At 43.3% G+C, this 22,609-nt stretch overlaps 1 protein-coding gene across 2 annotated transcripts; it reads left to right on the forward strand.

Annotated features, from left to right (window-relative positions):
* The first annotated feature begins 209 nt into the window (after positions 1-209).
* CASS4 (Cas scaffold protein family member 4) lies at positions 210-22,390 on the forward strand. 2 transcript variants are annotated; one of them, XM_051633373.1, is made up of 7 exons: positions 210-514; positions 11,397-11,825; positions 15,020-15,124; positions 16,119-16,268; positions 18,045-19,379; positions 20,170-20,229; positions 20,966-22,390. In XM_051633373.1, exons 1-7 carry the CDS (start codon positions 470-472, stop codon positions 21,377-21,379), a joined length of 2,538 nt encoding a protein of 845 aa, XP_051489333.1. In that variant the 5' UTR covers positions 210-469; the 3' UTR covers positions 21,380-22,390. The 2 variants fall into 2 exon arrangements, with proteins under 2 accessions (XP_051489333.1, XP_051489334.1); XM_051633374.1 differs by lacking the exon at positions 210-514 and adding an exon at positions 4,060-4,142.
* Positions 22,391-22,609: the final 219 nt, after the last annotated feature.

Consider the following 22,609-nt stretch of genomic DNA (forward strand, 5'->3'; position numbering starts at 1 on the left):
ATGAAAAATGTTGGCTTAGAAATCCTGAATTGATAGGATTGTGGAGCTCTTACTTCTCTCCAGCATTGTGCAGCCCCCTGTGGCTGTAGTATTCTTGTAGTTGTTACATTTCTAAAAGAGGAAATGCAGGAACATGCAGCAAAACAGAAGGGTGACACTGCTGGCTGCGGTTAATTGCGACAAGTTGGTGACAGAGAGATCAAGGAAAATTCCACTTGCAGTCAGAAGTTTTTCTCATTCTTAGACACTAATAGAGCTTTTCTGTTTTGCATTCTGCTCTTTGGAGTCTTTCCTGTTGTCACAGAAATTATTTGCCATGATCATCTTTTCTACGAATTCCTCAATGCTTTTAGGGATAGAGCTGTCAGATGTCTGTTCTTGAGACGAAATTCCTAACCCACAGTGACTGTGCAGAGCTGAAGTCTCCTCGTCCTGCCTTAATTGCTGCTCAAAGTGACGCTGCAGGTGAATGCCAACAATGGATAAAAACATAGGAACCGACAGAACTGCAAAGGTATGTCTGTTTTTTTTTTTTAGTACAGCATATAAACTATTAAGAAAAAAGGTTCCTGGAGCAGGGTTTGGTGTTTGAACTCAGCAGGATGCCTGGTGGTGTTGGCAACGTTCAGTGTTCTCACCCCATGGACGAAGGGCTCCATACGAAGTTCACATACCTACTGCCTGCCTGCCCTTTTTCTTGTGACAAAACGATTAACTGGAAGAAATGTCTTCTTGGGGAGGACTGTGAATAAAGTAGGATCCTCAAATAGCAAATACCTGTGAATAAACACACTTGTGAAATAATAACTATAAAACTTAAGGGTTAAACCTGTCTCATTGCTATCCTGTAGTAACATTTGAGACATGGTTCTATCATCAGAGACTTTCAGTGACAGTCCAGGTGACCTGTTGCATTATAGATCATCTCCCTACCTTACACAAAAACCAGAATACATTTTTAAATACTACATTTGTTTCTTTTGAAAGACTGGAACTGGTTCATAAGGGTTTTTTACATTTATTTGTGTATTCATACTGCATCTAATACATTTTTTTATATATACACAGAAAATGCTGCAGCTTTAAGTGTTAGAAAATGTTGATGTCTTGATTCAAAATCAGTGCCTTGCTTGTCCTACTGTCTGCAAGTCTATTAAATAGCATAATGGAATTATTCTTTTCATCCTGGATTATGATCTTAATGTTTACTGTAAATAAACTCCCTCCTGAAAATTTGGTAATACTATCATGGGGGAAAAGAGCTTAGTACTAGCTCTAGGAGTTCTTTTTTTGCACTCAAAATTTTCCAAAGAGGCATGTAAATATAAGGACTATTTTCATGCTAAGTCATCAGAAATTGATGCAGAGCACCTTTAATTTCTATACAAAGAGGAGAGTTTCTGTTTCTAGGTATAATACTTCCAGTTTTATTACATGGATTGCCAATGGCTAAACAAATGTAATGGTAGCGAGCTGATGTCCTGTTCTGCTGTGAGATCTTTAGACACAGCCATAGCTCACCCAGTCAAATTCAGCTGAGTAACAACTGAAAAAGTCAAATTTATCTCTGCTATATAATTTGTGAACTGTTTACAAGGTCCCTACTACCCATGTCATGCTGTTTAGTATAATATTTGAATGCTATACTTAATGCAAGAATACTGAGGACGCGTTTTTTCTACTATCTGGACTTCTTGAAGTTCTATATGTCATCACTGTGCCCCAATTATTCCACCTCCACCAGGAAAACCATTTCTGAAAATGAATTCAGTATATGAGCACAGAGAAATGTTGCCTCTTCCCTGTTGCATATACATGTGTGACAGCCTGCACAGGAAACCTTGCACCTCTTGATGCAATTTAAAACACAGTGAGCATGACAGGCTGTGCTTGGGAAACAGTTCTGGTACTGTTCGACAACTTTGTCTGTGCTGTTGCCAAAGGGAAAATAGGTGTGTTTTTTAAACACACATTAAGTTAATCTAAAGTTTGTTTCCCCTTCCAAAATGCCCAATTTGCATATTTCCATCTTGTCCATAAACAACTGTGTGAAGAACAACCTGAGATGTGTTTCCGTGAGCTCCTCTGCACCTGTGGATTGTGCACCCTCAGCCTCCTGGCTCTAGGGTGCCTGCTGTCAGGCACCTGGGAGCAAATACCTGCTTCGAAATAGGATTTGCCAGAGCTAATAGATTGAGCAAGGAGTTATTTAAATAGCCAAGAGGAAATACTGGAGACAATGGTCAAGTTTCCATCTCTCTGGGCCTCAGACAAAAAAGGGGTCTGTTCTCAGGGATGCAGTCAGGTGGAAGTGGACTCAATGCCCATCTTTCCTGGGGAAGTCTTGAAGGTAAAACTTCAGTTCTGCCATGAGCAAAATGGTCTTGACTCAGGGAACTGACATCTGATTTCATTTATTGCCAGTTAACACAAACTTCAATCTCAGAGGTCTTTTCCAGCCTCGATAATTCTGTGATTCTGTGTTTCAAGTGATTGAGGAAGAATAAACCATGAGTAATTAAGCAAGCACTTGAGTAAGCACCTTACCTCCCCCTTCCTACTCTCAACTTGCCTTATTTTTGTGTGGGGTGTGCCCAGTCCATCCCAGTTCCTCCAGGGAGGTGATGGTGGCACAGGAGATTGGGCCTGGGGGGAAACTCTCTGGGTGCTGCTCTGGGATTATTGCCTGTTTTCTTCCACTCTGTGTCTCTGTGCCTGGCATGGGACACAGTCCCTTTGGGGGGGTCCCTGCCCCAGGTAGCTCTCCCACAGTCTGCAGAGCGTGTCCCTGCCCTCACACGGCAGGGATCCTGTCTGCGATGAATCCAAGAGAACATTTAATTGTATTTGAAAGTCTTTTTGTCTCCAGAAGTTGTATTTCTGTTTATTAGTTGTATTTCTGGATCGATTAAAATGCTGGTAGCACCTGAAGAATTAATTCCAGGGTAATAAGCGAATGGCTGGTCTCCACCTACTGTGTGGAGTGTTCAAACTACTAACACTGCTGCTTGTCATATCTTAAAAATAATTAAAAAAAAAAAACAACAAACACCAAGAAGAAGACAAGCAAAGCAGCACAAGCATTCAAATGAGCTCCACGCCAGGAATGCTTTCGTATTTCGTCAACTGCATTAGCTGCTTGTCTGCTCCTAGTCCCAGCCCAGAGGTGCAGATTTTGTTGAGAAAGCATTTTCAATTCAGCATTTTCTGTTCCAGATGCACAGCTTTTCTAGTTACACGATTGTGGGTTTGGGAGCGAGAGTCTAATTTCATCTCAAAGTTACCGCGGAAAGAGGAAGGAAAAGGCCCGAGCAAAGGCAGCAGGCACAAAGGCAAAACCGGTAGAAGTTTGCAAACCCCAAGATACTCACACGTACAAAGCTGTGAAACCTGCACATTTGCAGAAACACAGCCTAGGCAGAGGTGTTGCTGAGCAAATTAGCAACTGTGAACAATTTTCAATAACACTATTATTTAATAATAGTAAAGATTTTTAAAAAAAAAAGAATAATCAAAGAAACAAACCCCTTAATTTGCAGTTCATGTTTAGCTCTCCCCAGGTTTTCTGCCTCTGAACAGTGAGATTATTTTGCAGAGACTTCTGTAGCCACAAAGGAGATTTGCTCAGTTTTCTAGAGACTTGAGCATGAAAACGTCAAAGAATATCAAACTCCTTTTAAATAACAACAACAAAATCAGGAGTAAAAAAATGAAACTGCAAAAAATGCCTCAAAAACCAACCCTTCCTTTCTGGTTCATCCCCCCTGCCCCGTGTTGTCCTGTTAAGAGGCAGAGCAGAAAAGGCGTTTCCCCAGGGTCTCTGCGGGAGGGACATCTGTGTGTCCTGCACCAGGCCCTCATTAGCACCAGCAGCTGCAGGCCAGTTGTACCCTGCAGATAATTGTGCTACCTAATTAGCTCCCTTCCTTCCCAATAGCTGCTCCCCTCTGGGGCTCCCAGTAAATGCAGCAGGGGGTGGAAGGAGGCTGGGCATTTGCTCTTCAGGCTTCCAGCCAGAGCCTGGAGTGCTCCTGCCTCATCCACCCAGCAGGACTTGGAGAGGAAGGGCTGGGGGAGAGCACATCCTCCTCCTTAAGTGATGGAGTAACAGGGAGCTAGGAGACAACAAAATGAAGGTCACTGTAAGTACTAAATTATTGTATTTCTGTTGCAATTCATGTATTTGCTTCGCTTATTTAATTTGCAGTGCAGTGTGTCTGCTGTGTCTGTCAGGGCTGTTTTTTGAAGTGTGCTGTTGATCTTGTTTGCACGTTACTAACAAAGGCCATGGTCTTAATTTTGAAAATCTAGTTCAAGTTAGGCTGAAAAAAAAGCTTTATCAAAAACAGCAGTGTGGCTAGGAAAGGTAAGGGTTTATACCATGTGTATTAGGCAAGAATATGCCTTCCTAAAAAGGTTTCCATGAATGACCCTGGCTGGCCCTTGCTTTCCTTATTTTCTTGGAAATAATGAGCTTAAATGATTAACATTTGCATTATACATTATCTTAAAGTTTGTTTGTTTGTTTTACACTGACTACTAGACACTGGGTGATGCAAATGTCCTAACAACTTGAGTCTCTCTTTGATGAAGAAAATGTCGTGTAATTGCAAGGAGTGACTTGAGCCTGGGCACTCTAGGATAGCAACTGACCACATCCTGCAGTGTTCCTTGCTGGGAGAACAGAAGCTCAGAAGAGGGAAGGAGGGGGGGCAGTGCTCGTTTTTAGGACATGCCGCTCTGCGCTGGGAGGAGGGGGGAACGGGTGGATGGATGAAATCCATTTTACAGGTGAATGTTTTTGCCCAGGCTTCCGGCACAGCGCAGATGCCCAGCATCAGCTTGCTTTGTGCTAAGCAAAATTTCTTTGGCTGTGCAATGAACTGAATCTTTCAGGCTGACCCTCCAGCTGAGAGCCAGGGCAGGGTCTGGGCGGTCACCAAGTGCCCGGGGTTGCTGCCGGGGAAGGGGCGACCTGGAGCAGCCGCCCCCGGGGAGCAGCAGCACATGGCGGGGATGAAGGCAAACGACAACACAACATCCCTGCTTTTCCCGGGGAAAAGTGAAAATTTCAGCTAAACCAAACTCCGTCCAAGAGGGCGGTCTTAAAAATGAATTCATGTGTTTTGTTTGGGGTTTGTTTTGGGGCGGATAACTGGCCCAAAGGAGCCAGCTGGAGGAAGCGGCAGCCTCTGGGAGCTGCGGTGCTGGTGCTGATTCATGATGGATCAGAGCACACCCGCCCTGAGCCGCTGCCTCTGGGTCACTGTCACTTGTCACTTGTCGCTGTGACAGCGGGCAGAGCCTCCCCCGCAGGCCAGGTGGGATGGATGCAGGGGGGCATCAATGCAGGGGGGCATCCCTGCTTGTGCACACAGCGGGAAGAGCATCATCCCGCAGCCACTGCACATGGCAAACCTGCAGTTTGCTCCCGACGACCTCTCCTGGGAATTCCTTCCTGTTCCCTGGGCAGACGGAGGCAGGAGAGCAAGGATCCTGCTTTAGCAAGTCTCTGAAGCATCCGTTGCTTAAAGGCAGGAGGAGAATACTCGTGCTCATCGCAGCTTTTTCTGTGTTTAAAGCCATATTTGGAAATAAACGTTATGGTAAAAATGTAATTAAGATACTACAAGACTTAGGAAAAAAAAAAAGTGAAGTAATTTGGAGCATATGGGCAAAAGTTTTGGATAGTATGAGGAACCAAAGCCCAGACATCCAGATATACAGGTTTTTAAATATCAGGAAATGGCAGTTTATTTTTCCTTGAACTTGGGCATAAGACCACACACACAAAAATGCTGTGAACGGGAATGAAATCCTGATCATGCTGGAAACAGTGGGGGTTTCTGTTGGTTTTAACACAGCTGGAATTTGATTAACTATGTTTGGGGAAAGTTAACAGAACTGGCCTGTGACTCCCACCCCAGCAGCTCTGTGAAGTGAAGCTGCACAATTTCTAAATGGTTCTGCCTGAAGTTTAAGAAGTGGCTCTTCTTTATTTATCAAAAGTGCACTTCACCATTTAGAATTTAAAACCTGTTGATTAGCACCTGGTTCAAACCTCTAAAAATCCATTAACTCTTTGAATAGGCAATAAAAGGACATCCTTACATCCATTCCTTGTTGAAGCTTTTACAAAAAGATTGGAAACTTTATGGCCAGAACGCTTCTTTTTCAACATATTCAAACAAAAAAAATACAGTAGAAAGACCTTCTGCAAGTCACAGAAGGTGTTGCACATCAAGTGGGATGTGCAAACCCCAGGAAGGAAGGCATCTTCCATCTGCACACATAGGTGAGCACTTAAGGTAAATTATTTTTTCTACAATTAACTGAACTGGGCAAAACTTAAATCGACTCCACTTGGTCTACCAATTGAAAGGGAATTCTCTGGGAGGCATGTTCCCAGCTATGGAGGCAATGAAGAATGTTTATTTCTTCAGCTTTCTTAGGAGGTGAAGAGATTAACTGGAAACAGTTCTGTAAACATGTCAGAGGGTGTCATTGATGCATGAACAAAATCGTTTAGCAAACACAACCGGCTGCCTTTAGTTGTATCTTTTCTTTCTCAAACATGAAGTCCCAGTTTCCTGCAGTAAAAGTGCTTACAGATATTTTTTTATCTGGAAAGTGCAGCTGATAAATATTTCTCTTTATCCACAAAAACTCCCTTGATCAGTAGTTTTTTCTCTTTAGATTATTTAAATAGGTTTTTTTAGAAGCAAATTTAATACAATATATTAATAATAATAGTTATCATTATTAGAAGTGCTGTGAAGTACTCTAGTACCTATGGATAAAATGAAATAGTATGTAGTAACGAACTGGAGTTTCCAAATACAAACTGGGTGGTAAGAGAGGAGTACAGAAATTATTTTGGCAGACTTGCAGACAAGATCATCTTATAATTGTGAAGGGGTTTTCTATCAACGTTTGCATGTATTTTATGAGGGTGAGGTTTTTTCTGTTGCATAGTAGTACAGGCTGAGGAGAGGGATTTGGATTGGAGAGGGATCAGGAGATCTTGGTAATAGTGGGGGGTTTTGCCTTATCATAAATATTTATTGTGTATATAGAGCACAGATGTCAGTCTGTGAGTACTCCCATTTTAAGGTTATAGAATTTTATATTATATAATTGTACAATTACCAGCTTTACTGACTTGTAATTAAAATTTTCCATCTTTCCATTAATAAACATGAGTTGACAGCTTTCATGCTGAAGACTCCCAGGGGCTGTCAGGTTTTGCAGTGGAAGCCTTGCTGGATAAGGATCCACCAACTAGAAAGATGCAAAAAGTCTGATTTATCTTAACATCTGATCTACAGTCCCACAAAAGGAGATGAGGTCCAGCTACTTGAGAACTTTTCTTCACACCTAAGTTAACTGAACGTGTGTCACCAGAGGTCTTATCCTGTAAATCCATTCAGTATGTGAGTAATTTGCATTGCTCCAATGAGGTCATGGACTCTACAGCAGTGTCTCAAGAAGCTGTTGCAGAGGATGCAACCTCTGTTCACTAGGTCTGTGTCTGTCATCATCCTGTTAAAATCTGCTCAGTGGGAGAAGAGGAGCAGCACTGTCTGCCAAGTTGCTTTCTCATGGGGCTTTTAAGGTGTTTGTCTTAGGAGAACTTTTCCAGATCTGCTGACAGGGAAGAAGCAACAAATGTCAAATAAGGGAAAACACTTTGATCTCATCTATGTTGCTTATTACTTATTACATGTTGGTTACTGTAAGGACATATTAATGGGATTGCATGAAATGACACAGAACTAGACACAGCAGACCCTGGATGGCATGTTGTGGATAATAGTGCTGGACAGTCAGTTTCCTCTCCTCTAGCAGGAAAGAAACAATGCAGATCCCACTGGCCCCAAAGCCCAGCCTCCTTCCTGCTAGCCAGGCAGTAAGGTCCCTGCAACCCTGGGAATGCAGTGCTTGTTTATGGTTAATGGCAGGTCAGAGATGCTTCTGCTTACATGAGAGAAAGGGGCTGCCACAGTGATTCCTCACATATGTCCTAGACAGCTGAAAGCACAGATAGTGCCTGATCTCTGACAAACAGCCCCACGCTAGATGAGCCAGAGCCTATACTACAATTACCTCACTCCACACAGCTGGAGAGGAACTGGGTCATCTTTAGCTGTCTCTGCTGTTGGATCAGACACTCACCTGCCATAAACCTCCTGTTGGAATGATGTTGCTGTGCACTTATGTAATGCTGGAACTGCAAGTGGATGGAAAAGATTTGTTCTCCAGCTCTATAGTACTAACCATGTGTCCTGACACTTGGAATTTAATTTAGCACTGCCTTAGAGGGAAGAACCTTTGTTTTTCTTTATTCTTTTTTCCCCTCTGCTGTCTGAGCTCCACTGTGACCTGCAGAGGTCTGGCAGTATTTCAGTTCACTCATGTTCCATAGCCTGGAGCTTGGGGCCTTTCTCCATCACTTCTCTAATTTGTTTTGTTCCAGCCCTACAGATGGTATAAGAGATGATCTGTGAACAGATTTGCTGGTCTTGTTAAGTCAGGTTTTCCAGGGTCCTGCAACTATTTTTTTTTTTTTCAATATCCCCTGCTTGATTTGCAATTGCAGTTATTTCAGCAGTTCCTGGGTACTTGTGTTGCCTACAAATGTGAGGCCACAAGCCATAGTTGAGCCCCACAAACTGGAGACCACTTTTCAGAATTTGAATCACTGTCTTCTGCTTCGAATTGGTATCTGGCTGTGGGTGACTGACCCTTGGATGTTTGGAATGTGTGCTGGGCCTCAGGGAAGAGAGCCCTCTGTTGAAAAGGTTTTTTACTTTCACAGTTTAACTTAAAAATTTAACCTTTTAATTCCATGTGGGTGCCCCTGAATACACCCGCGTGACTTTGTCAAATGAAATGTTGATCAGTTGAACTTTGACAACCTTTTTGTGGAATAGCTTTGCTGCTGAATGGAGCTTAGACCTGTTGCTTTCATTGACCTGGCTGTTTTCTTGCTTCACTCTTTTGGCAGCAAAGCAGACCCAGTGATGTTTAGGAAAAGAGATGAGAGAATAGTTGCAATTATTTGTCCTTCTAATACCTGCTGCAGCCAAGTTTTATTGCTACTGAACTTCCCCCTGGTGGGAAGGGTACCTCCATGTAACTTAGGTTGTAGTCTACAGTAATTATTTGCAGAAATTCTCACTCATGTACAGGCCAAATTCTGATCTAGTGGAAATCAGCATATTTAGTCTAAAACAAATGAGTTTTGAAATTAGACTTGTGTAGTTTAATACATCGATTAAAGAATTAGTTACAGTAATGTGTTTAGTGTGCTGTTTCCACAAGAGAGAATTAGCTGGGGAAATGTCAGTATTTAGATGCCTTTTAAAACCACACTGTGAACTAATTTTTTCATGCTGTTTGTGTTGGTACAACTGGGAAGGATGGTCTTGTTTTATAATGCACTAGACAGGGGCTCAGTTCCTGAGTTCAGGCTTCCTGGCTCTGCCCCCTGCTTCCTGCATCCGCCTGGATAAGGCCCTTCACATCTTGGTTGCCTGTTTGCAAGAGGAGGAGAGCATCCCTCTGTCCTGCCTCCTCAGCTCTGAAGGAGGGGGTCTGTCTTTCAGCAAATCTGTATGTTGAAAGCAAGGTCTAGAAGTGTCACTGATTAATATTAGACAAAGTGATTGGTTTTGTTTTTACAATTGCAACACCATGTGAAGCCCAAGTCTTCCCCAGGCTGGACTCTGCTGAGGTTCCTGGAGGCCTGACCTCTGCACAGGTGGTTCAGAGCATTTGGCATTGTCCAGAGGGAAAGCAGACTCCCATGGTCATGGCAAGATGACTGTTTTAACCAGGCTGGGGCATAAGGCAAATGGGACTGTTGTCCATCCCTGGCAGCTGCTGATGGCCAAGCTCATCTGTCATGAAAGGGCCATTGTTCATGGCCACCCTGACAAAGAGCTGCGTGCTCCAACAACGGGCGACTTTCATCAGCTGAGCTGACAAATTGGTTTTCTTCTGCTGCAGTTTCAGGCCAGCTGTTGCTTTACAGCAAATGCTCTGGACAAAAATACAAGGCATCATGTTTCCTATTTGGGTGCTATCTCTTTGGACACTACTTGCACTTTCTGATAAGAAACCACTGCTGACACACAGCCAGTGTCCCACTGTTGGGGAAGCAATCAGTCTCATTCTAAAGCTGAAAGCAAATTGTATCTTCTACTGAAAAACCCTCCATCCACAGCTCTGCCCCTTGCACAGATGCCTCTGGTGAACAGAGCTACCTGCTGCTACTATTTTTCATTCTTTTAACTGTCATCTTGTAATGAGTAAGCAAATACCCAATATAAATATGCTAAAAATACAGTGTGGTGATTGACACACTTGGGAAATTTTCAGGCTGCACCTGAGACAGGCAGGGCTGCCCTGTGGGGAAGAAGCTGGAAAATACAAATATTTGGTGTATCTCAGATTGTCTGTTATCTTAGGAAAGTCACTCTTCTGCTTTGGTTTTCTCTTAAAAAAAAAAAAAATACACTAAGAGTACTCTGAAGATGCTGAAAGATATACTGAAGTGCTCAGATACAGGTTCTGTCTTTGTGTTGGGGATTTGGGTGTGTTTACCTGAAGATAAGCTCACAAATGGCACAGACCTGCCATGAAGACTCACCATCCATCAGAGCTGTTTGCTTGGTGACACTGTATGCATCATTAGATTTATTTTTTTTTTTTCCCTGAGCATTACGTATGTGTCACACAAGTAATTAGCCTGGGGTGCTCTGAGTAGGCAACTTTCTAGTCTGAGGTAGACATGGACACAGGTAGCTGGAGTCTGGGTCTTCAGAAGGACTGCAGCCCACCACTGCCCTTCAGTACTGGTGTTATCACTGGGTATTTATTAGCCCCCTTAGTGTTGATTTTACTTGAGGTCTGTCTTCATGAGGCTATTGAAGGGGGTAGGAAATAAAGGAAAATAAGCAACTTTTTAAAATCAGATAAGAAACAGCCCTTCTCACGTGCACCTGAAGCCCTCAGGTAAATCGGAAAGCAGGCAAGGAGGCATGAGTTTTATTTTTGGATGGTTGGTGCATTTTCTTTGCATCTTCTGTCAAAGAAGTCACAGAATGCTAGTGGGGAACATATCACTATTTTTTTTATACAGGGATGTTTGTAAAGTACAAGTAATGAACATTAACAATGCTGTGCAAGAGCCTTTGGGGGAGTGTAGCAGACACGGGCTGCAAACAGTTAACTCTCTGAAACTAATGCTCTGAGAAATGTTGGGGTTTTTTTAATGTGTAAACCAGTGGACTTGAATGAAATGGAAATTAAGGTGGACATAAACATTGAACTGACAACTAATGCTGATGCTCGTTGGTGTAACAGTGTGTTGGGGTGTGTTTTCTCCCCAGAACACCCTGGCGAAGGCGCTGTACGACAACAAGGCGGAGTGCTCGGACGAGCTGGCCTTCCGCAAGGGGGACATCCTGACGGTCCTGGACCAAAATGTCATTGGCAGCGAGGGCTGGTGGAAATGTTCCCTGCATGGCAGGCAGGGCCTGGCCCCTGCAAACCGCCTCCAGCTCCTCACTGCCTGCCAGGCTCTCCCGCTGCCTCCTCCTGCCCGCAGCGACTTGGCGGAGTCACCAGCAGGCCAACAAAACATCTACCAGGTGCCCTCCCTCCCCAAGCCTACTGTGTCATCATCTACCTATGAGAAGATGGAAGGGTGGGTTAAATCTCCAGCGAGGGTCTGTACCCTGCCTGCCCCAGGAATATACCAGGTACCAGCCTTGGCTGCACAGCTGCTCAGTGAAAGGACCCAAAGCTCAACAAACCAGGTACTAATATAAGCAGCCACAAAAGTAACAAATGTTATTGTTAAAACAATCATTACGGTGGGAACATTGTAAAGGCTAATGGCCTTAGCATTTCAGGGGAATTTGCAGCAAAGCCATTCAAATAAATGGTGTTTAGGAAACTCCCATCAATTCTGCTGCAGTTTATAGCATTATGTGAGAAATGCTGCTCTGGGCACCAGATGAGAGTCTGTGTAGTCTGTAGTCCTTCACTTTTTTGACAGTTTAAAGCAGCTGCAAAATAGGGCAGGAAGTAAAGAATATACCATTTGTTTGGAAAAACCTAGAAATTATTTACAAACCTACCCCAAAGTTAAAATAACAAGACACAGAACTTTCTCCTCCAGTGGTCTACTGCATGTGTCCATCCAGAGGTCTCTGGGCATGTGAGGTCTTTGTATCCGTCTGCACAGAAAGAGGATTAAGAGGATTCATAGCAATAAAAAAAAAAAATCAGCCTTTGCTGTGTGATTGCTGCCTTTGGTCTGGTATCTGTTTGCAGCATCTCAGCAAGCTCAGAGTGCTGCTGCCTCTCTCTTCTGCTGCAGAAGGTTGTCACACTGCTTGCACAAAGTAGTAGCACTTGGCTTCAGCTGTGCTGGAGGATATAGACTTTGACTATGTGGCCTGAATCAATTTCTCTCCCAGCCCATTTCTTCTGCTGCTCAGACAGTGCTCAGGGTGTGTGGGATGAGATCAGCCTCCAATTACAGAGGGGAGTTGCAAACCTGACTTGCCAGGGTTTCATTAGTGCTGCCTGGCCTGGCCTCTTCTTTCTCCCTGCTCCTTGTGTTTGGCATTCAAATGAGACATGGATGTGAAACATGTAATTTGACTAAATCATAGAAAGCTTTGGAAGGGATATTATCCATGGCAGGGACACCTTCCACTGGACCGGGTTGCAGCAAGTGTCTTAACATCAAAAACTTGTGCTTTCTTCCCCATAAAATGGAAGGGAAATCTTTTCTAATGAAAGGTAAATGAAGCTGGTGTGGAGGCAGTTCAAGTTTTTGTTCGGTCCCATGTGCTCTTCAGCCCTGGGTGGATCTTTATTCCATGTATGAAAATCATGCTAGAAATGTTAATTTTAAAAAGGAAAAAAAAAAAATAGCCCTGAACTATATAGACTTTTGGGCTGATTTAATGATAATTTGATTTATGGGGCTTAGTTGGCCACCTCTCCTCCTGCTGTGCCAAAAGGCAAATTATGGCAATGGAGATGCTGGTTCCTTCTGTGTAGCAAATGGGTGCTTGGAAAACACAAACTCTGTGCGTCTCTGGTGACTGAAACCTAATTTTCAGCACTGCAGCAGCACATCCAGCCTTTGTGAGCAGCTACCATAACTGCAAGCTCAAACTGAGTAATAGCTACAAAAAATCCTTTTGCACTTGCTGTGATCTGATGTCTCCACATTCATAACCCCAAAGCAGGCAAATTAAACACAAAGTTGATAGAACTCTTCCATGTTGTGCCAGCAAATCAGGCAGAAAATGACATCTGTTATTCTTTAGCTGAATGAATGGCCCAATAGAAGAGCTCTGTGGCTATTCCTGTCTCTGTCATTTTATGAGTTTATATACCTAGGCCTTTGTACTCTAATAGAGAAAGGAAAAAAAACCCATGCTTTTATTATTTATTTATGATTTGCCTGAGCTGCCTCTTACCCAACGTCACAGCTGCTCCTACACCAGCTGTACCCAGGCCTACACAGATGCACGGGAGGCTCGGGGTGAGCAGCCTGAGCGAGGGCAGAACCAACCACAGCACTTGGGCTGCCCGTGTCCATCCTGTGGGACAACTGGCAAAGTTCCTGGCATGCTCAGCTGTCCTCCAAGCAGCTGGGTAAAGCCACTTTAAGTCTTTGAGGGAGCTGATTGAAAGCAATAAAAGAAAACAAAATCCCTGCCAAGCCTGTGTGCTTTCGTGCTGTAGAAAAGCCTCGTAATTTCTTTATTTGTTGCCTGATGCACTGAGCACCTTCTTGCTTTACTGTGGCTGGAAGTACTTTTAAATATTTTGTTCTTGAAGTGGTAGTAAGACAGGATATTCAGCAAGGTTCCTTTTTGCTGTATACCCAGTAAGAGCTGAAAACAGACATGGGCTAAGGATAACTTTCTTGGTGTTGCTTATCTTTTACTCGTTCTTCTCAGGGAGGTCTCTTCTGCGTCTGCAAGCAAGATGGCTCATACTGCAGCGTGCTAAGGGGCTTTGTGGTCACTCCTCTTTCTGTAGATGAGAGCCAACATCTTTGACAAAGACAAAGCAAGCAGTTGTAAAGCTGGACTCTTGTTCCTCTAGCTTGTTTCCCCTAAATTTAGTCACTGCAACACTTACCTCCAATTTTAAAAAATTACTGTGGCACAGTGCTGTTTCTGTGGGTCAGTAGTTTACAGTATTCCTTTTGAAACTGGTTGTGTAGAGCCAGTCTGAACCCACGCTGAATAAACCAAACACCACGTTTTTAGGGTTGATTTGTTTTAGAAAGTCCCTTCCCAACATTGAGGTTCTGGCAACCTAACTAATTGCCCCACAGATCTGGTCATAACTTTTAAAATCATGTTTTAAGCAAACAGGAGAATTAGTCCGTAAGTGACCTAAAGAATGTAATTCCCATCTCAGACTTCTGTGTTTATGGAGCTGGACAGGGTATCAAGGTAACTGTGTTTACTGCTTCCAAATGAGACAGTTGTTCATAACTGCAGAATAAAGCATTTCAGCCTGTACCTTTTTGCTGCTCTTATCCCACTAAATGTGGCTTGACCTAATGACTCTGTGAGACTGGAGAAGTAGAAATTCCCCCACTTTCTTTTTTTGGTGGTTCTGCTTTTGGGTAGTCTACAGATTTAAGTGATAATTGAAGCTGGATTTTCTCCAAATCATTTCCCTCCCTTGGTTAGTAAAACAGATCATGTTTGATTTGTATGTGCCAGTTCTTATCTGAAAAAAAATAGAAATGCTGTCAAAGGAGAATTCTGGGGAAAAAAAATACCATGTTTGTCTGTCAGGTCAGTTCTTGTCTATCACCATCAGTGAAAAGTGGAAAGGTTTTTAGTCACTTAAGAGTTATTACTGTAGTGGTGGCCCGGTCCATTAATTGAGTTTTCAAAGGTGTTCTGAGCTTACTGTTCACTGCAGCTTTCTCATTGATTGTGTATGGTTTTTTTCGCCCTAAAAGCACCTGCTTACTCTTCCGAGAGCGTGCCGGGCTTCAGTCCCAAATATCAGGAGTGAAGTGTATGATGTTCCATCCACCCAGCGCCGGGAGTCCCTGCTCACCCAGGTGAGTTCTGCCTCAGCCCCTCCATGCAGCTTGGGCCCTGTAAGTCCTCAGAGTAGACCTTAAGGTAAACTCTAGCATTTCCCTGTTTGCTTTTTGTAAAACTTGGCAGAAAGCCATGTATTTTAGGGAAGTTCAAAACCTAAAACAGTTCTCCTTTGAATTTGTTAGACATTTAGATAAATGTGTCTTCAATTTGGTGTGTTTCCAATAAACACTTGAAGTTTTACCATTACTGAATTCCAGAGTACAGATGAATTCTCAGTATCAGTGTGTCAGCCTCTCTACTTTGGTTTATCCACCAGGAAATGTGCTTTGTCTCATTTTATCAGGAAGATTTCAGTGTTTACAGAAGTCATTAGTGCATATATAAAAAGGAACTAAATGTCACCCACACAACCCATCTCCTGGGCAAGAAGATGCAAGAGATTAGGCCATGTAACCATGATGCACCCAGGGTGTGGGCAACATGTTGATTGTATCTACCACTGCACCATCCTGTTATATGATCTTGCTCTTGATACCATGCTTGGGGAGAGTGAATGGCACCACATTTCCTCTGCATGTCACTGCAGCCTCTGCGGGTGAGCAGGATGGGACAGACAGCAGGCCCCAGACCCATCCCGTCACCTACCACCCAAAGGTGTGTGTGGGACTGGTCTGTGGAGCCACAGAGCCTCCCCGTGCACCTTATGCTCCCTGGCAGTGCAGGGTTGAGTCCACTCTAATTAATTGATTATCAAATTATCCACAAACTTCTCTTGCCCATTTTGTATGTGGGATGATTCTTGCTCAGATCCAAAGCCAGGTGTGTAGGTGGCAGCTGCCTTGCACCACCTAGTGCCCACCACCCTCCCAGAAGCTCTCCAGCAGGTTGAGTTTGACCCATGCTGTCCAAATAAGGACCTGTGCAGTGTGTGACCTTTAAGACCTGAAGTCTTCAGTGGGCTCTAGAAACTACTGAAGTCAACCTTTTTTTTTTTTTTTTTTTGCCCAGAGTGGTGCCACTCCACCCACCACACGGAAGGGATCTGTGCTGCTCAGGTCCACTGAGCATTTCCAGGAAGAGCAGAAGCAGCTTTACAGCATCCTCTCCAGCCCAGAAAAGGCAGCAGGTGTTATCCAGAAAGACCAACCAGTGAGTAATGTAAGTAAGACTTGTTGGACACGAGAGAATAATCTTTCATTAGTGTGATGCTGGGCACACGTGCTGAACTTCCCCCAAGATGATTGTGGGGGTAAGAGCAGCACATCTTCAATACAGTACTTTGTCCTTCATGTTAAAGAGGCAAATACCAGGTGGCTCCTGGACAGTCAGGGTACCCACCAGGACTGGGGTACCACTGCATTTGCTTTTTAAACTGCAGGCAGTAAGATCTCTTGCCTTAACTTCTTATGGTAGTGTGAAAAGCAAATGCAGTAGTCCACATTCTTGAACGTAGTATTTATGCAGATAAAAACTAACTGTTCCCATTCCATGCAAGACTGTCCTGCCACCTTTTTTGAGAGTGGAGCACACCTGGCTTTGGGGAGGGGTCAGGCTTCCAATCTCTTCCCTGCTGTTTGACAAGTACCATCCTTGAAGAAAGGGCTGATCTGAAATTTTGTACCAAAGAAAATGCCTTGATGGATACTCTTTATTAGTTGACTGTCAAATATTTCAGGTTTCCTGAATGATTTTAGGATCCAACAGAATTTTGACAGGCTCCTTAGCACACATGCTCAGGGCTGAGGTGTGGGATCTTGGGGCGGACCATCCCAGCACAGAAACTCTGGTTTTCTGGATTTAAGTAGAAGTGTTGTAGCTTCACAGCTGCCCCACAACTGGAGAAGCCAGTCTTGCATGGAGCCTGCTCAGCAGGGACAGTAGGGCTGGAGCTGCCCAGAAGGGAGACCCTGGCATATGAGCAGTTCCTCCCTGAAGCTGACATTCCTGACACCTTCATGGCTGTTAGTAGTTGTACTGACCAGCTGCAACATCTGGGGAGCAGATCTGCTTTTGGAGACATGGTTTATCATTGCTTCCAAAATGAAATTTTCTTAGAATTCTTTGTTCATGGGAAATTTGGAAGATTCTGGCTTTGCTCTTGAAACACCCTTGTCCGGGCTCCCCTTCTCAGGCACATTTTCTGCAGATGGGGAGGCCTGACCTGGCCAGTTCTTCTAAAATGTTACGATTTGGTGCTGTCCTCAGTTGTTCCTTGTTGCTGCAGGCTCCTTTAGCTCCTTGCCCTCCCTCATCCTTGTGCTTTGTGCTTGTGAGGCATACAGGTACAATCTGTCCCAAAATGCCTGTTAGTATTAGTCTGGATTTTCTTACACAAGAAGTGATCTTGCATTTGCATTCTCCAGCTTGTAGACTTCAGCTGTGCACACACGTATTTTTAAGGCATTGGGCAAGATCTGTATCTGTCTTAGTAAACTTATATAATGTGAAAAATCTCAACTCATTGCAGTTATTTGAGAATGGCCAGTTGCCTGTTGGTGATTTTTATTTTGGTTGGGGTATGCATATGGATGTGGAATACTGGAAAATCAAGATGTTTTCTTATGCAGAGGCTAATAAAATAATACCCCCTTCATTCTGTAAAACTGAGTGTTGAATTTTACCTACTAATAAACTGGCATTACCCTTGTAGCCATTTCAGAAAACTGTCCAAGTTTCCCAAAGGAGTCAGGGAAGAGCTCACAGATTTCACTGCCTGGGGAAATTGCTGTTCTATTTAATCACCTGTGCTCAAAATATTTCAACCTTCCTATGTGCAGCTTATGCATTTTAGAAAGAAAATAAAAATTCTGGGCTATCCTTTTTTGTGGTGCAGTTCCACTGACATTACAGTTCTCAGTTACTCTGAAAAATCAGCTTTGTTTCTTCTTTCTTATATAAAACACTGCTTATTAAATCCTGTGTGCTCCGTTGCAGTTATATGATGTCCCTCCCAAAAGAGAAACTGATGTTTCAGAAAACGAATCTCAGAAAAAGTTCTGGGGCCACTACAATACCTTGCCAAATCCTCGAAAGTCAGAATGGATTTATGATATTCCAGTGTCTCCTGAAAAATCAGGATTAAAACAAAACCCTTCTGGCCATTCCTTGGAGAGCCAGGTGCTGTATGATATACCGCCAGCCAGGTACAAGGCACTGACAACAAACACTGAAGCCAAAGTTGTAAATCCACAGTTATATGATGTTCCACCAACACAATGGAAATCAACATTTCCAGAGATCCATCTTTACGATGTTCCATCCTCACGGGACATGCTCCTTTTGCCACAGAATGGGAGCTGTGATGTAACCCCAAGTCTCCTGGCTTCAAAGGCTGAGAAACAGATCTCTGGAGGGAACGTTTATGCTATTCCAAAAGGTTTGCCCACTGCTTGGCAGTGCAAGAAAGAGATGGAAAAAGCCAGTGATAGTTCTGGAGACCAAGCATACAGTGCTCCTCCACAGCTCTCAAGAGATGCCAAATTAGAGCAAGACAGATTATCTGTTTCTAGTGTAGACAGCAGGAGCAGCACACTCTCTACATCCTCAAACTCTTCTGCTGAGTCTACTTCTACATCATCATCTGAAGAGCCTGCCAAAGAAATTAAACTGGAACTTGACGTAGCCATAGAGACACTGACCAGATTGCAGCACAGTGTATCCAGCTCGGTTGCAAGTTTGATGATCTTTGTGAGTAGTAAATGGAGATTACAAGAGCACCTAGAGAAAAGCATTGAAGAAATCCATAGAGCAGTGGATCACATAAAAGTGTCACTGGGAGAGTTCTTGGCCTTTGCTCAAGTTGTAAAGGCAAACGCCTCTTACCTTGCTGATAGCAACCTGCAGACCAGAATTAAAAAACAGCTAGAAATTCTTAGTAACTCATTCAAAATCTTAACGGAAACAAGAGAAGCTCTAAACAACTGCAACTGGTCACTAGAGGCTTTGGTCCTCAGAAAACCCCAGAACAACCCAGACGATCTGGATCGCTTTGTCATGGTGGCCCGCACCGTTCCAGACGACATCAAGAGATTCGTATCCATCATCATTGCTAATGGAAAGCTCCTCTTCAGAAAGAATGAGAAGGAGCAAGAAATGAAGCAAGCAAAAGTGAACCCAGAATACAAAATGGCAAAACAAATTACACTCCCAAGAAGAACAGAAATAGACTCACTTCAAAGAAACGCTCCCGATAAACCCAACCAAAGTCGGGTCTCTTCTGAGAAACCACAAGAAAACGCCACTGAGGACTGTGAATATGTTCAGTTGCAGGTTAGTACCCCTGGGTTTTATGGCACGTACAAGCTATCAGCACTATTCCATCTTTGCAGTAATGCCCAATTCCCTTTGCACTACTTCCTGTTTTCCGGGTTTTATGTGAATTCAAGATTTCGCTGGTGTGCTGGATGGCACGTGTAGGATGATCAGGAATTTTACGAAAAAAGAGAACTGGCATTTGAGAATCTACCCAGGCAGGCAGCCAGCAGTGAGCACAGTATTTTAGCTTGCCAGATAAATTCATTTGAGAGAGCTTTTAGCTGGGGGTTAGCAATCTGTTTATCTTTTGACTGGTAATTCTCTTCTTGCCAGTACATTTTATTTGTTTGACTTTGACACAAGATACAAGTAATGTTAACTTTCTAACCAGAGGTGTAGTGGAAAGCATGTTTTCATAGAAAATGTTGATTTAACAAATTAAACTCTTACTGTGAATTATCAAATTTATTTGTTAGAATAATTTTGGAAGTTTGTTAGAATCACTCTCCTTAGAATTACTGAAATGTCTCCTAAGAATATGACTCTCCTGGTTTCACAAGGAAATGCTGGCTTGTCCTTAGAATTTTCAAAGTGTTATGTTTTGCTGATGTTAGTTTCAGTCTTAAATCTTGTAGGATCAGGCATTAAATTTTAGTGGGCTAAAAACTACAGTTCCATTGTTGTCCATAATGTGAAGGCTGCAGAGCAAGGAGTTGTTTCCCCCTGAAATAAGGGAAAACCACATTTATATTTAAATATTTTATATAAACCATTTCAACTTTGCCTTTATTTTTATTTGTAACAGGCACAGAGAATCATTTCAGGTGAAGAAGTAGCAAAGAAGAGTACAGACTCAAAACCAAAGGTATTTATGATTTTGAAAACTGTTAATGATGAGGACTTCTTGTTCCTCATTTCTGTGCTTGTTAAAATTCAAAATACTTTGCATTTAGTCACACATATCTATATAGAGACATCTGTTTGTTTCCTCATAGCTCATTTTCCCAGAACCAGTTCTTAGAACTACAGCTGCAAACCTCTTGCAAAACACTAATCTTCCTCAAATGTAATGAGCCTCTGTAGTTTAAAGACACACTATTTATTTGCTTGCCTTTGTGTATTATTTGGGGTAAGGCTGTGAGAGTTGTTATTTCAAAATACCTGGTCATGCAGTGCTATAAGGATTGACTCCCTTGTTATTGTACACTTTTAATCATTCATAACCCTCATATGAAGTCAGCACCATTAAAGATAAGGTCTGAATGTTTTGTACTCTCTGAAAGCTTGAAGTCTAGACTGCAGAAGGGGCTGGTGTTTAGCTGCAGCACTTTGGGTGCTGTCCATTATTAAAATCGTGTTCAGCTAAATTAGAAAAAAGGCAACTGGAGAAAATACCACTGTGACACCCAGCACGTTATGGAAAGAGAAGTGATTGTAAAGGACTCCTGGGCTGGGGCAACTTGAAGACTGTTAACTAACAAAACTCCCTGTAAATGAGGAAGCGTGAAGAATTTAGGGTAGAGCAAATAAAGAAACAAATAAAGAAACAATCAGTGTGCCACCAAGTTGAGTCTGTTTTATTTTCTTTAACCCTTTTCCAGGTTTTGCCATCTGCAAAAAAGACTGTCATTCAAAGCAAGGAGGAGTCTGCCAAGAAAATTGCTCTCTCAGAACACTGCAAGCTGTGTTTTGTTGCACTTCACAAGGCAATCGGTGTGTTCGCGAATAGTCTGAGCACCAACCAGCCACCCGAGGTCTTCATATCCCACAGCAAACTGATCATTATGGTGGGACAGAAGTTGGTGGATTGTCTCTGCCAGGAAACTCAAGAAAGAGATGCTCGGAACGACATTCTCCACAGCAGCAGCAGGTTTTGCAGCCTCTTGAAGAATCTGGCTCTTGCCACCAAAAATGCTGCCATTCAGTATCCAAACCCAGATGCCATAAGGGAACTTCAGGATCAAACTGAGGAGCTGGCTAAGTACACACAGCAGTTTAGAGCGATGATGGAATGAAAATTCTTCATCGTTGTTGTTCCTTTGGTAGGTGGCAGCCAAGGGGGACAGACACAGCTCAGTGACACCAACTTTCAGTCACCTCTAGGAGCTCCTGCTGGGCAGTTCCCTGGCTTTAGGAGGTGAAGATCCACACAACAGCAGATGCAGAAGAGGAGTTGAAAATTAAATTTGTACTTTCTTCTCCATTGTTCGGAGCCTGCCTAGAAATGTTGTCATCTTAGTGGCTGGGCAGGAATGTTTGCTGTGCATTAGAGCAAAATTATTTTATTATGTGGCTGATTTATTGTTTTAAAAAAATATCTATACAGGTCAGAATTTTTTTTTTTTCCTTTTTTGGTATGTAAGGTCTCTCTTTCCATTTTACTGCACAGTGGTTTATATTTTATGATAATCCTCTCATCATTTCTTCCCTGAGGACTTCACTGAAAAACTGTCATTACAATTTTATTTTTTTTTAACAGCTGCAAAGCTATTTGTTGTTTTTAATGCGTATGTGTTACAGTATGGAATCTGGCAGGTATTACAGACATTACTGGGAAATGCTCCAGCTGGTATCTAAGAAGAGAGGAAAACTGACTTAGAGGAATCCTGGCTCCTGGAAAATGGATGGGGAGCATGGCTTGGTCATCCTCTGTGCCAGCCTGAGGCTGCTGAGAACGTTGCTCCGACAGAAACAGAATCTGAGTCACCAAAGATGCAGATGGAGAAGCTCTTCCCACAAACTGGAAAGGTGATGCTGTTTCTTGCTGGGTGCCCAGAGCACCCACGCTGGGCTGGCAGCTCCTCAGCTTCATCCCTGGAGCCTGGACCTGGAACACGAGGATGAAGGAGGCCCTGTAACCCCCCCCAATAGCCTGTTTCTGTGCCTGCCTTGTTTGTAATTTTTCCCCATTAATTTATTTTCAAGTTTTAATCTGGAATTTCAAAGTCTGGCCTTGCTTGGCAACATTGTACCCGTGTCTTTGCCCAAAAAGGGGCAGTTCTGTGTCTGTGGAGAAAACCAGCTCCCTCCCTCTCTTTCCTTCCGTGTTTTCTCTTGTTCCTTGGACGCCGCCACTTGTCAATAGGAGTGCTGGCGCGGCCAGTGCCCTTCGCCTGGGCTCTGTGTCCGTTTTGTATTAAACTCTCCCGGCGTTACCCGGTGTGTGTGTGACCCGCGGGCGGGAGGGGCGTCTCTGCAGCGGGAGCGGCCCGGGCCCTGCCAGCCCGGGAGCGCCCCGTTTGCCC

This window comes from Apus apus, chromosome 15 (assembly GCF_020740795.1).
Source record: "Apus apus isolate bApuApu2 chromosome 15, bApuApu2.pri.cur, whole genome shotgun sequence".
NCBI lineage: Eukaryota > Metazoa > Chordata > Aves > Apodiformes > Apodidae > Apus > Apus apus.